The sequence below is a fragment of the Heteronotia binoei genome, chromosome 7 (assembly GCF_032191835.1).
Source record: "Heteronotia binoei isolate CCM8104 ecotype False Entrance Well chromosome 7, APGP_CSIRO_Hbin_v1, whole genome shotgun sequence".
Classification (NCBI taxonomy): domain Eukaryota; kingdom Metazoa; phylum Chordata; class Lepidosauria; order Squamata; family Gekkonidae; genus Heteronotia; species Heteronotia binoei.
Window position 1 is genome coordinate 89,631,920 of NC_083229.1, and position 13,614 is coordinate 89,645,533.

At 45.2% G+C, this 13,614-nt stretch overlaps 1 protein-coding gene across 2 annotated transcripts in view; it reads left to right on the forward strand.

The window, feature by feature from the left end:
* LDLRAD4 (low density lipoprotein receptor class A domain containing 4) overlaps positions 1 to 13,614 on the forward strand; it is a 405,903-nt gene that overhangs the window by 171,814 nt on the left and 220,475 nt on the right. For both annotated transcript variants that reach the window (XM_060244045.1, XM_060244044.1), the window contains exon 3: positions 12,312 to 12,452. In XM_060244045.1, the coding sequence (XP_060100028.1) occupies positions 12,312 to 12,452 (141 nt within the window). The remainder of the gene's footprint in view (positions 1 to 12,311; positions 12,453 to 13,614) is intronic.

Here is a 13,614-nt window from a genome sequence, read left to right on the forward strand (position 1 = left end):
CAACCCTGTATGGGCGGAGAGTCTATTTTGGCTCGCCCCCGGAGCCTGATGGACCCGGAACGGTTCCAAACGGCCCTGAGGGACCCTTGGCCCACTAGCAATTCCCTCAATGGCCTTGTGGAGACCTGGCAAGACCGGCTAACCAGGGCCATCGACGAAATAGCACCCCGGCGCCCTCTGCGCCCTCGTATGAGGCTAGCCCCATGGTATACCTTGGAATTGCGCCAGCTGAAACAAGGGCTCAGACAACTAGAGAGGCAGTGGAGACATACTCGGGACGAAGCAATGAGAACATCCTACAGAACGTTTATGAAGTCTTATGAGAAAACTACTTTGCAACCAAGATTGCATCTGCAAACTCGCGCCCAGCACAATTGTTTAGAATAATTGGGGACCTCATAACACTGCCACAAGGCAAACCAAACATTAGAGAATTGGAGACTGGCTGTGAGGCATTTGCGAAATACTTTGCAGATAAAATCTCATTGCTCCGCCAAGACCTGCCTACCACCTTGGAAACAGTGAGCGAAATTGAGGCTCCGTGCCTGTCTTCGGGCTTGGTGCTGGATCACTTCGATCCGCTCAACCGGGAGGAAGTCGATGGGATCCTCTCCGCTGCTCGCCCAAGAACATGTGATTTGGATCCTTGCCCCTCTTGGCTGATTAAATCTTGCCAGAGGGAGCTTAGATGTCCTTTACGGGACATCATAAATAGATCCCTCACAGAGGGGCATTTCCCAACGCCCTTGAAAGAGGCGTTGGTTCGCCCTCTCTTAAAAAAATGTACAGCAGACCCGGCCGAATTGGCGAATTACCGTCCAGTGTCTAATTTACCATTTTTAGGTAAAATCATTGAGAGGGCAGTGGCGTTGCAGCTACAGAGGTTCCTAGATGACGCTTCCGTTCTTGACCCATGCCAGTCTGGGTTCCGACCGGGCCATGGGACGGAGATGGTGCTGGTCGCCTTGGTAGATGACCTTCAGCGGCAACTGGATCGGGGTGGCGCTGCGGTACTGATGTTACTAGACCTGTCGGCAGCATTTGACACAGTCGACCATCAGTTGCTAAAGCGCCGCCTCGCCGACATAGGGGTTGGGGGGTTGGCCTTGCAATGGCTTTCCTCCTTCCTCTCTGGTCGGGGACAAAGGGTGGCTATTGGGGGTGAGCGTTCCCAGAGGCACACACTTGATTGTGGGGTGCCTCAGGGAGCAGTTCTCTCAATGCTGTTTAACATTTATATGCGCCCCCTTGCCCAGATTGTCCAGAGGTTTGGGCTGGGTTGCCATCAATATGCAGATGACACCCAGCTCTATCTGCTAATGGACGGCCGGCCCGACTCTGCCCCAGGGAACCTAGATCGGGCTCTGCAGGCTGTAGCGACGTGGCTCAGATTGAGTGGGCTGAAGTTGAACCCAGCGAAGACAGAGGTCCTTTGTGTGGGTCACGGCGCCCTAGGAGGGGAAATAGCTCTCCCAACTTTCGACGGCGCACCATTGAAACCAGTGCGCCAGGTAAAGAGTTTGGGCGTTTTACTGGAGCCTTCATTATCAATGGAGGCACAGATAGCAGCCACTGCCAAGTCAGCATTCTTCCACCTGAAGTGGGCAAGGCAGTTGGCCCCCTTCCTGGAACGTCGTGACCTCGCAACAGTGATCCATGCAACGGTCACCTCAAGATTGGACTACTGTAATGCCCTCTACTTGGGGCTACCTCTGTGCCGGACCCGGAAGCTGCAGCTGGTGCAGAACGCGTCGGCCAGGCTACTATTGGGGCTCTCGAAATGGGAGCACATACGGCCGGGGCTGCGCGGACTGCACTGGCTGCCAATCACCTACCGAGTCCAGTACAAAGTGTTGGTTATTACCTTTAAAGCCCTATATGGCCGAGGACCAGCCTACCTAAGGGACCGTCTCTCCCCATATGAACCCCAGAGGGCACTGAGGTCAGTGGGTAAAAATAAAATGACCATCCCTGGGCTGAGAGAGGTCAAACTCCAAAACACCAAAGCACGGGCCTTTTCAGCTGCGGCTCCTGCACTGTGGAACAAGTTTCCGGAGGAAGTGCGGGCCCTGCGGAACCTTGACCAGTTCCGCAGGGCCTGCAAGACCGCCCTTTTCAGACAAGCCTATACTGATATCGACTGCTGAGTTGCTAGGAATAAAAGAACCGCCATCTATAATATTACCATGGAACTATCTAAACTGGCAGAACCAGCGCCAGAACAGTTTTATTGCTGCCAGACACATTTAATATAACTTAAATTATGTATTTTAACTCAATCAACTGGTTTTTATATGTTTAAATTTTTAATTGTTAAATTTAAAGTTTTACCTATTTATGTTAATGTATGGAATGTTGTTAGCCGCCCTGAGCCGCCTAGGCGGGGAGGGCGGGATATAAATAAAATCTATTATTATTATTATTATTATTACCAAACTAATTTGTTGGAACTGAATTTGATGGTTTTAATGTAATAGTATATAAGTGAATTGTAATATGTAATATGTTGTGTAACCAGTGTGCTTTTATTATTGTAATGTTTGTATTTTATGTTATGCTATGTGAGCTGCCCTGAGCCTGCTTTGGCAGGGAGGGCGGGATACAAATTAAATATTATTATTGTTATTATTATTATTTAGTTCTTCAGGCAAAACAAACCCAGTTCTTTCAGCCTTTCCTCACAGGCCTGGAATCTGGCACTGTTAAGTCCTATATAGAAAAGAATATCCAAGGAAGGGATTATTTGAGCACATGGTCTCATGCCCACAGGGTTTGCTCTTCTGTGTTTTTTTATATTCCTCCTCCAAAATCACTGCCTTCCTATGCATTTTATCGAACTATCCCAAATTAATTTTAGAGCTTTCTTATTAATTCAATTGAATGTTCAGCCAGCTCCTGTTATGAAGAGAAGCTTAGGAAAGATTCCTTACTCAGACCACCTATGTGATTGTCCTCAAGGGAAAATTGGTACTTTAATACATATTTTGCTGGAGTGTCCTCTTTATATTAGCCTTAGAAAGAGGTTTTTAACACAGCACCTAGAGAATTTTTCATTTTTGTCTCACCATAAGCTAGTTTTACTCCATTTATCTGACAGGTTTCCAAACTTTACCCTTTCTGTTGCAAGATTTTTCCACTGGTTTAGTGTTGTATCCAAATGATGTTACTTAACAGATGGGTTTTTGACTGCTCAAGACTTTTAGTCAATGAGCTTTAATCAGGTTAAAGGAAAGGAAGGGATCATTTTCTGTACTCTTAACATTCATTCTTCTCTGGACAAATTTTGATTTACCTCTAGAGCCAGTAAAGTGCCACTGATAAGCACCCTTTGATCACAGTTCCTCTTTTTGTTCTTTGCCATCACAGTTCCAGTTTTATCATAGATTTTCAGGATTAGAAACATCTTTTTTTTTAAAAAAATGCCTAGTATTCTTCAGATTCTCACATAGGGAGTTGTTAAGAATGCATGGGGCCATGATTTGTATGCTGCATAGGACAGTTACTAGAGCCAAGTGAGCTGGTTTTAGATTTAACTGTAGCAGCCACAACAACAAAACATACTGTACTAGTCATCGTCAGTCTAATCAACTTCATGAGATTGTTTTGTTGATTTTTAAGTGAAGGAGCATGTCTGCCATGCTCATCTTTTTAAAGGGAAAGAGGAGGTTAAAATGTAAGCAATATATGAAATGATGGCCAATCAAGAATTTCAATCTGTTGTGGGGTGGGGGGGAGCGGGGAGGGATTCAGGCTTTTCTTCATAGAAGTTGGTCTTGTTTTTAAAAACAGACAGCATTTACCTGTAGTTAGAAGTGCTTTGTGTCAAATGAGATGAGAAAACAATAGTAGGCTATTCACATTATGAAATCAAGTGCAAAGGAAGTCTGAAAGCATTAAGCATAATGGAATGGAATGGGATTGTATATGGGTGAGTGGACACAGCATGTGTAAAATAAGCATTGAAATGATGACAACATTACATTTCACAGTTCAGCATCCAATGATTACAACTGTGTTTAGCAGCCAAAGTATATATGCATCAAATTATTTGACCCCAGTTTCTTTGGTGCTTATTTTCGAAATGCTGCCTTCTGAATGTATGTGGTTTAACTTGAATTTTTATAAAGAAATACTTTGCATTTCTGTTTGGAGGATTTACCTTCTGCAGAATAGAGTTGCAGCTTCTTAATAAGGCTGAGCCATTGGATGAACATTACGATGACATTGTACCAGCAACCCTGGCCACAGCGCAATACTACCATTTTTGACCCACAAGCTATCTATTGTGTATGTACGCAATCTCACCTACATCCTATGGGAACGAATGGGGTTTAAGCAGACTTTGGCTCTACATACATTAGAGCAGAGATCCCCAACCTTCTTGAGCCTGCAGACACTTTTGGAATTCTGACACAGCATGGTAGGTACAGCAACAAAATGGCTGTCACAAAGTGGCTGCCACAGGAGGCCGAGCAAGCCACAAAAAGATTACCACAGCATAACTACAGGGACACAACATAGATCTTTGTGCAGTGGTGGCAGCTGCTATCAAAGCAATTTAAAAAAAAATTAGCAGAGCCAATCAAATCTCCAGAACTCAGTCAGAAGTCTTACTGGGCAAAGCCCTACATGGCCCCACCCACTTCCTAAAAGCTCTTGGAGGCACCAGAAAAGCTGCCAGCTGGCACAATGGCGCCTACAGTTACCATGTCAGGGAACCCTGCATTATATATTGTGAACTGATACCAGGGTTGCTAAGTCTCCTGCTACGGGTGCTATGCACCAGGAACCCATGCTTCCCATCTTTGCTCCTTTGGGTGGTGTGTTAGGGTAACTGCTCTCAAAATGAGATTGGGGAATTAGATTGAGAGACAGCTGGCCCAATAGGAATCTTTGTTATCTGTGTATACCAGGCTCAACCATTCAGATAGTCAATGCTCAATAAAGGACTCTAATTTAGTAAAACCAATTGTAATTTATTTAGAATAATAGTTCTTTCACACAAGGTAAAAATACAAAACACTCACACATTCACACAGGTCTAGGAAACACAGATAGATTGATAGGGGAACATATATGGGTAGACAAACAGGGTCATATTTACCATCGTCGTCTTCAGGGAAGGTTTCCAATGGCGACATAAGAGGACAGGGGAAATGGACCCAAAACTGTGGCCAGAATTGGGGATGGATCTAGACAGTGGAACTGGGATACTGTTAGATGCACACAGGAGTGGAGTTGGGTCAGAGATTAAATAGACTCTCTTAGACCCTTAGGGGCTGGGAGGTCTTGGGGAGGAGCAAGGGGGAGGCTCTGTGATGACCAAGAAGGCTGGACATCCCTTGCTGACACCTAATTGGATGCCAGTTTTGACCAATGAACTTCACCTTAGTCTGGTGAAGCTGGAAATTTCCAAGCTACAATGCTGCCTGGGGCGGCTCCAAGGTATTAGACTGGGGTGAGAATGGGAATGGCTGGATACTTAAGGTTAAATGGGATTAGCTGGGAAGGTGACAATAGGGAATCAAATGCTGGCCTAGGTACCACCCGGGTTAGACAAAAGACTTGATGAAGACAGGAGATGTTCTTCCTCTTATCTCATCTTCTGCTGGGCAAGAGTTATTGTTCTGGTATTGCTGAGCAATCAGGATCAACAGTGGAGCTGTTAATCCATTCATGAGGTAAATGGGTTGCTTGCAGGCTAGGGTGTGTACGTGACTTTCCCACTAAGAAGGAATGAGTTCAGCCTGGCAGGGTATGCTTGGGTCAGGAAAGCAAGATGGATTCTGCTGTTGTTAGCTTTAGGCCCATGGAGGCAGGCTGGAAACATGGTGGCCTGGCTTCTTCCACTGCAGTGGCCAAGACTGGGCACACAAGGAGCAGCTGGAGCATGTCTGTAGTTCTGGCTAACACTCTTCAGAGATGTAGAATGCAAAGCTGAGGCTTATAGTATCCACATAAGCCTTAGAAACTGCAAGCAAAGTCCACTTCTTAGAGCAGATGTGTGAGAGTCAAATCTCCAGGCACCCTGGCAACCACACTGGCGATCACGATGTCCACATGTATGAAAAGTAGGGGGCTTTTCCTCACAGGTGGGATAATTTTTTTTTTTTAAATCACTTTTGGAAGTGATGGCATGTTGTTCTAGGAATTGCTGGAAATATTGTTTTTTTATAGAGTTTATGGTGATTCCTAGAGTGATGTAATGCTACTTCTGGTTTCTCCTGGAAAAGATGTCGCGTTGCATGCAACAACTGTGCCCCCATGTTCCTTCCCCGCCCCCGTCCAATACCACTGCCTGCCATTGGCTGGTAACCCTAATAGATACATAGGGATCAATTGCACCTTTAAGACCAACTTAGTTTTATTCAGAACGTAAGCTTTCATGTGCATGCACACTTCTTCAGATGAGGAATGAGGTACAGTAAGCAGAGCCACATATAGCTGGTGGGGTTTGGAATGCCAAGTGGTACAAAGTTAAAAACCAATAGCAGAATAGTAAAATTAACAAATTCAGAAAACCTTTGATCGGGTTGAATTAGCGTGGGAAACCATAAAACAGTAACATGTCAGAATGTGAGAATGCCTGCTAATTATTCTATTGCTAATAAACCTGGGTCAAAAAGAAGGCATTTTTTTCCCCAGAAGTTTTTCCTGTCCAACTAATTTACCTTTTAACATGTAGCATAAATATATACATCATTCTAGTTTGCCATTAGGAAAAAATACATTAAAATAGAGTAGAAGATGGGTTTAATATATGGTTCAGAATGGAGGCTAAACATTTCAACCATCTCTAAAAGAAGGGAAGGAAGGAGAAATCCAGTCCCAACCATTCTGTCTCTCACTGATAACGCCAGTGATCATTAAAGCAGCAGCTGCTTCAGCACAGCCAGTCCCATCCTCTCAGTGAGATCTGCACTGCAGCTACTGGACACAGGAAACCAAAAACCAACCCCCCCCCCCTTTTTCAAGCTGCGCGCCTTCCAAACTTCCAGACCATGCCTCCTTTCACATTAGCCAGGGCGACAGGCTATTTTCTTCCCCACAGTTGTGTCATTTGAATCTCATCCTTCCCAATTATGTAAGTTTGTGACTTTTTACTCTGTAAACTTGTTTGGGGAAATTCTTCACAATAAAATCTGCTGCGGCTTGTATTGGGTGCCATAGTGAGAAATGATGCATTCAGCCCATTTGTTTCTGAATGCAAAAATAAGTATATGGCCTTAATTACCCCCCCCCCCCCACTTCCTTGTGCACTCAAAAGCAAGACATCTGACATCAGGGAAGAAACACCGCTTTTGTATATATTTAAGTCACAAGAAAGGGGGGGCGATCTTCAAAATACTGTAATGCACAAAGACAAAGGTAGGCTGTTTCCTGAGATTTGTCTCTGGTGGTATTCTTGCTCTCCCTCTTTGGTCAGTTCTGCTGCAGGAAAAAATAGCTGGAACTAGGACAAGATCACAGCAGCTGTCCCTTTAGTGCCCCCCCCAACAATTTCTCTGATTTCTGTAGATCCTGCCCTGACTGAAGGTTGTGTGTGTGTGGGGGGGTGCTGGCAGCGTGATTGTGGGATGGAAGGCTAAGGTGGGGAGGCGACTGAGTGCCCCCCGAAAAAATGTGAGCCCCCCCCCCGACTTCCCAAATCCTGGCTACGGGGCAGGCCTTTGCATCTGAAGAACAAACTCTTTTCGGGAAAGTAAGCCCTTTGCTTTAATCTCTTGTAATAATAGGAAACAACAACAAAAATCTAGAACCAGTTGGGCAAGGCTTTCATGCCAAGCAAGCTAAGAAAGCTCTGGAAATGGATTCAAGCAGCTTGGCAATACTGACATTTGGGAATTGAGCACATTGGGTGAAACAGTGAGTGTTCAGCTGTGGCAGTCTTCCAGTGTGTTAATCTCCATCTGGCAGTTAAGAAAGGTGGGCAGAGGAGTAATTTTATGGGTCTGGATACATTCTTGCAGATTACAATATCAAAACTGAGACATTTTGCAACGTTAAAGCTTTTTGAAATGCAGAGACAGTAGCTAATGGTTATTTTGTCTTGTCCAGAGTTGGTAACTGTCCAAGCAGACGTAGACACAGGGAGCTGTTGCCCAGGGTGAGCTTCAAGTAAAATTTATGTTAGGGAATTTCTAGCATCAAGCAAAATAAACAGTTCAGTTTAAAAGCAGTTAATTTAAAAATACTCTTGAGTTATATTTTTGTATGTATAGTCAGTGTATTCTTACATTTAAATACAGAAGAAAAATCATAATCGTTTTTGTATATTTTAGTTGGATGCAATTAATATAGGAGTTTCAATATTCTTACTCCCATCACTCATGGATTAGGAGAAAAGCTGCATATACATATTTTCAGTAAAAAGACTCTGAAACTGATACCTTCAGATATAATTTAAAAATTCAGAAGAAATTCTTTAAATTAAGGCTTAGAAATCTTTCTCCATTGACAAACTTTGGTTTGTGTTTAAATAAGAATTATAAATCAATATAAAACCTTTGCTTGGACTTGACAGTTAAATCATGATTTGGCTATTGCTTCTGAACTGCACACAGAGAAACTTATGCTTTACTTGTAATTAACTTTGCAATTAAGTCCATAGCTTAATTAACTTTATCCTGGTTAGGACATTATATTTTATACATTTGCTGCACAGCAGTGAAGTACTGCAACTTTCTTCTCAGAACGAGGGCCGGTGTGTGGGAGTCGGCGAGGTAGGTGGCTGCCTGGGGTGCCACCACACCATAGGGGTGTTGGGCAGGGGCAGGCGCCCCCTTCCCATCCCTGCTCGCTCTGACCCTTCCTGGTCCCCTTGATTCGGGGTGAAGGAAGAAGGATGTGGCCGCTGCCCACAGCCCACCCAGCTCCCTCTGAAGAGGGAGAAGTCTGGGCAAGGGCAGGCCGAGCAAGAACACTCGGCCTGCCCCTTACCCAGCCCTCTCCCCCATTTCAAAGGGAGCTGGCCGTGCAGCAGCTGCCTGCATCCTTCTTGCTTCACCCTGAATCGAGGTGAAGGAAGAAGGATGCAGCCACTGCCAGAAGTCCAGCCTGCTCCCTCTGAAGAGGGAAAAGGCTGGGCAAGGGCCAATCAGAAAGGGCCGATTGAGAATGCTTGGCCTGCCCCTTGCCCAGCCCTTTTCCTCGCTTCAAAGGGAGCTGGCTGGGCAGCAGCTGCTGCCCAGTCAGCAGAGCACACCATCACAATGATATCACTTTGAGGTGATGTCATCGTGCCATGTGTGCTTTGTGCACAGGATTAGAGTGGGGGGGGGCAGGGGTGCAGAACCCCTAGTGCCAGCCCTGCTCAGAACTCACCTCACAGAACTCACCTCACTCATCTGTTGTGGGCAGAGGAAGGAAAGGCAATTGTAAGCTGCTCTGAGACTCCTTTGGGTAGTGAAGAGCTGGGTATAAAAACCAGCTCCTACACCTTCTCCATCTTCTTCTTCTGCTGCTGCTACTACTACTACTACTACTACTAATAATAATAATAATAATAATAATAATGGAGATTTGTGTTGACATCTAAACTGGCCATGTGAATTGGCACCTGGACTACAGTTTTGCCAACATTTGGACAACCCCACCTTGGGTCACAACCAGGGTGCCATTTAAAGGATGGGACTGAAGGGACATGATTCCTGGAGCCCAAGTTGGCTGGAGGCCCCTGAAGCCAGTGTCATGGTGCATTCAGAATGCATTTCAATTTACTTTACTTATAATGCAGTTCTGCACTGCTGCTACTTATGGGTGCAGGGAAGGAAGAGCTCTGACTCTGCTGGCTAGGCCAATGTACCACTAAGTAATGAATTTTGCTGCTCCTTTTTGTTCTAGGTAAGATACAGAGGTAAACTTAAACAGGCACCTTGCTGATTTACTTACTAAAGTGATACGTTTTTGTGAATTACAGTCCTCTCCATTAGATGTAAGAGCCCTGTGGCACAGAGTGTTAAAGCTTGCACAGGTGACCTTTCCTTTCCTTTCCATTAGATGTAAGAAGTATGCCTTAAATTGGTACATACATGTATGTGAGTGCAGATATAAAATTGCAAAATTAGCACATGGTTTGGATCAGAGTCATATGGGAGGAGGCAGAATCTTTGTAAGGGGACCATGGTGGTTCTCGGCTGCCCTCCTCGCATGTGAATATGGCTCCAGGCTAAACTGTGCTTTTCATTGCCTGTGCCGGACTTGTGCAGAGAGATGTTGCCCATCAGCCCCGTCCTCACCCCCCCAGATAGTGCAAAAGTTCAAATGATGATGCACACAGGACCAAAGGATTACTCTTCCCATTGATTTTGGAATCACTCAACTGTGAGTGAAGAAGAAGACTGCAGGTTTATACCGCGCCCTTCTCTCTGAATCAGAGTCTCAGAGCGGCTTACAATCTCCTTTATCCCCTTCCCCCACAACAGACACCCTGTGAGGTGGGTGGGGCTGAGAGAGCTCTTTCCAGAAGCTGCCCTATCAAGGACAACTCCTACAAGAGCTATGGCTGACCCAAGGCCATTCCAGCAGCTGCATGTGGAGGAGTGGGGATTCAAACCCGGTTCTCCCAGATAAGAGTCTGCACACTTAACCACTACACCAAATTGGCTGGTTTGGTTGCCTCCCTTCATATTCCGAGGCTTTAGATCAGAGGAGTTGAACTCATTTGTTATGAGGGCTGGATCTAACATAAATGTGATCTTGTCGGGCTGGGCCATGTGTGCTGTGAATCATAATGGCAGGTACCAGAGATATAAACTTTATGAAGAATAGCAGCTGAGTTGGTGTGTCCTCACTGTAAAGCTCCAAGTTGGTGTGTCCTCACTGTAAAGCCCCATGGGCTGGGTGGGGGGGAGTGCAGAGGAAAACTCACATGGGCAGACTGGAGAACCAGCAGTGTAGCTCTGGACAGATGCTCTGGGCAAACCCCTTCCCCTGCCAATGCTGAGTCTGGGCTCCTGAACAAAAATGTAAGGAGGTGGATGTTGTGAGCTCCCCCCTGCCCCTGAGTCACCATGGAAGGGGACTGGGAAGACAAGTTGAACTAACCTCCCTGACTGTGGGGTGGGGGTTGATGACCTAGGTCCAAGGCCAAATGCACGGCAGGACCCAGGCCAAGCAAAGTCCAGTGAGCCAGAGATGCTCAGGCTGTGGCTTCCTCCTGCCAAGGTGATCCATGGTGCAGCAGTGGTGGGAATTCAAGAGATCATTGGCAAGCTGTGCCACCCCCATGTGGTAGAAGTCACCTGAGGTCAAAGGCCACTGGATCATCTGATTTGAGAGTGTGCACCATCTGTACAAAGCCACCAGGTGGTCCATGGGGGAGGGATGCCTGTCTGTTGAGTCACATGCTCAGTGGCAGAATTAGACCCCTGATATGGAAGAAACTGCCAAAGAATGCCCTCCAAGGGCCAAAACACAGCTGCTGCATGGGGAGGTGTAAATACAGTGGTGGTGCTGGCTGACAGCAGGCCCCAGCCAAGGACTATCTGCACACTTTTACGTGCAAATGCCAATCCCCATGGCCATTGGGACAGCATCCCTGGATCTGAAGGCTGAGCAGAGAGGCATGTAACCTCTCCTTGGAACCCCGAGCTGGCAGGAACACAGCTGTGGTGGCTCCAAACTTACCAGTGAGGCTGTCACTGAAGCAAATAGTTCTGCTTGACTGCTGCAGATGAGGTTGTTCTGCTGGGCTGAAGCCATGATGGAGTGTTTCTCCCCACTTCTGTTCCCTCCCTTGCACCAGTTGCTCGCAGACCTGATAAGAGTCCTGGACCGACTGGTTCCAGGCCTTATGTTTGTCATCCCCCCTTTAGGTACTCATCTAAACAACAAGCTCTTAACCATGGCCAATCCTGCCAACCCCTTGCAGAATGCCTTTAAATAGTCCCCTGACCCGTCATTTCATTGCTTGAACTACCAGGCAGTTGTTATTTATTCCCTACCTCCATTGATTGTTGTCTGAGGGAATGGGATGCAAAATAATCTCTGCCACTGTTTGGGCAGAAAGCATGCTTTGTCAGAAAGGGGGACATTTCAAAGAATAAGACTCGATGTATTTCTGCTGCATTTTGCCATTTTGAAATTTCTCGTGCAATTTCAATGTTCCATAGCTGTGATTTATTAAACTACATTGTACTATGTGTTTCAGGGTTCAAGTAATATTAAGGAAACCTTTACCATCATGACCAACAAATACAACTAAATTCAAGTGTATTTGTTTTTGTCACCTGCTCCTGCTGCACTGATATTCAATGAGACAGAAAATAGTTATCTACTCACATGTGCTTTTCTTTTGTTGTGCTTTTCAGAGTGCAAATTCACCTGCACCAGTGGCAAATGCTTGTATCTTGGCTCACTGGTCTGTAACCAACAAAATGATTGTGGGGACAATAGTGATGAAGAGAACTGCCTACTTGTAACAGAGCATCCGCCTCCAAGCATCTTCAGCTGTAAGTACTTGCCTCATGCCTGCCAATTCGAACATTTGCTTTGGATTTTGTTCTACTTCATGTGCTTTTGAAAAAGCTTTGAATGAAGTTTGCAAGACATTGGTGTCCACCCCCTTCTAGTATTTCCTTCACAACTGATGTAAGATAAAAAAGTAGGGCTTTTCAGCATGTCCTCCCCCCCCCCCCCCCGCTCAAATTGGCTCTGGCTCCATCCTGCTTCAGTTGATCCTGCTTCTTTTCCTGGAAGCTGATTTCAAGTTGCCTTTTTGTGTGCCTAACGTTTCTGTTGGTTTTCTTTGTTCTACCCAACCCCACCCACCGTCATCCCACTTTTCAATGATTGGACTGTTATCATCATCAAACCACCTTTTCTCCCTCCTATCCTGAAGACAAGTGGATTTTTTTCTATTTTTTTAAAGGAATTAAAATAGCAACATATCAATATGGCATTGTAATGATAGGTTTAGCAGGTTCTCTGAATTTCCACCTTTCATTTAAAAAGTAAGTCTTTAGACTGTTCCCTTATGAAGGTATAAGAGAAAAGCCATATGTCCCCAGGGAAGATGCTAGTGACTTTTTAAAAAGGCAAGCTGGGAATTCAGAGAAACTGCCAAACCTATAATTATACTGCTATATTGATATAAATATGCACAAAAACTAAAAGGAGTGAAGTGCTGTGACACTGCCGATGACACCACCAATGACAACACAACCCTCCCTTGAAAATCCCGATTCTTTAAGACGCGAGGGAAAAAACAGACTCCATAATTGTGAAAATGCAGAGGGAGGGCAGATGTATGGAAGAACTTAAACCCAAACCAATCCCAAAGTTTGTGGATCAAGAAAATCAGGAATAAATTGAGCATGTGGAAGAGTCCATAGTCACAATAGTTATTTGTAATTTGCCTTCAGTTAGAGATTGCTTCCTTGGATGTTGAATGTATTTTGAGGTATATTTTCGAAGAGGTTTACTGTTTTTCATTAACAGTATGGGAAATGTATATCAGAGACTGGGCTGTGAACTCTGTGGCTGTCGTCCTGCTGTACCATAACTCCTCCTCCTCATTGAATAAATGGGTAGAGAACTGTTCCAAAGCAGAAGGGAAGACGGGGGAGTCCTATACATTTTTCTTGCTTTCTTGAAAATGGAGAAACAGTCATA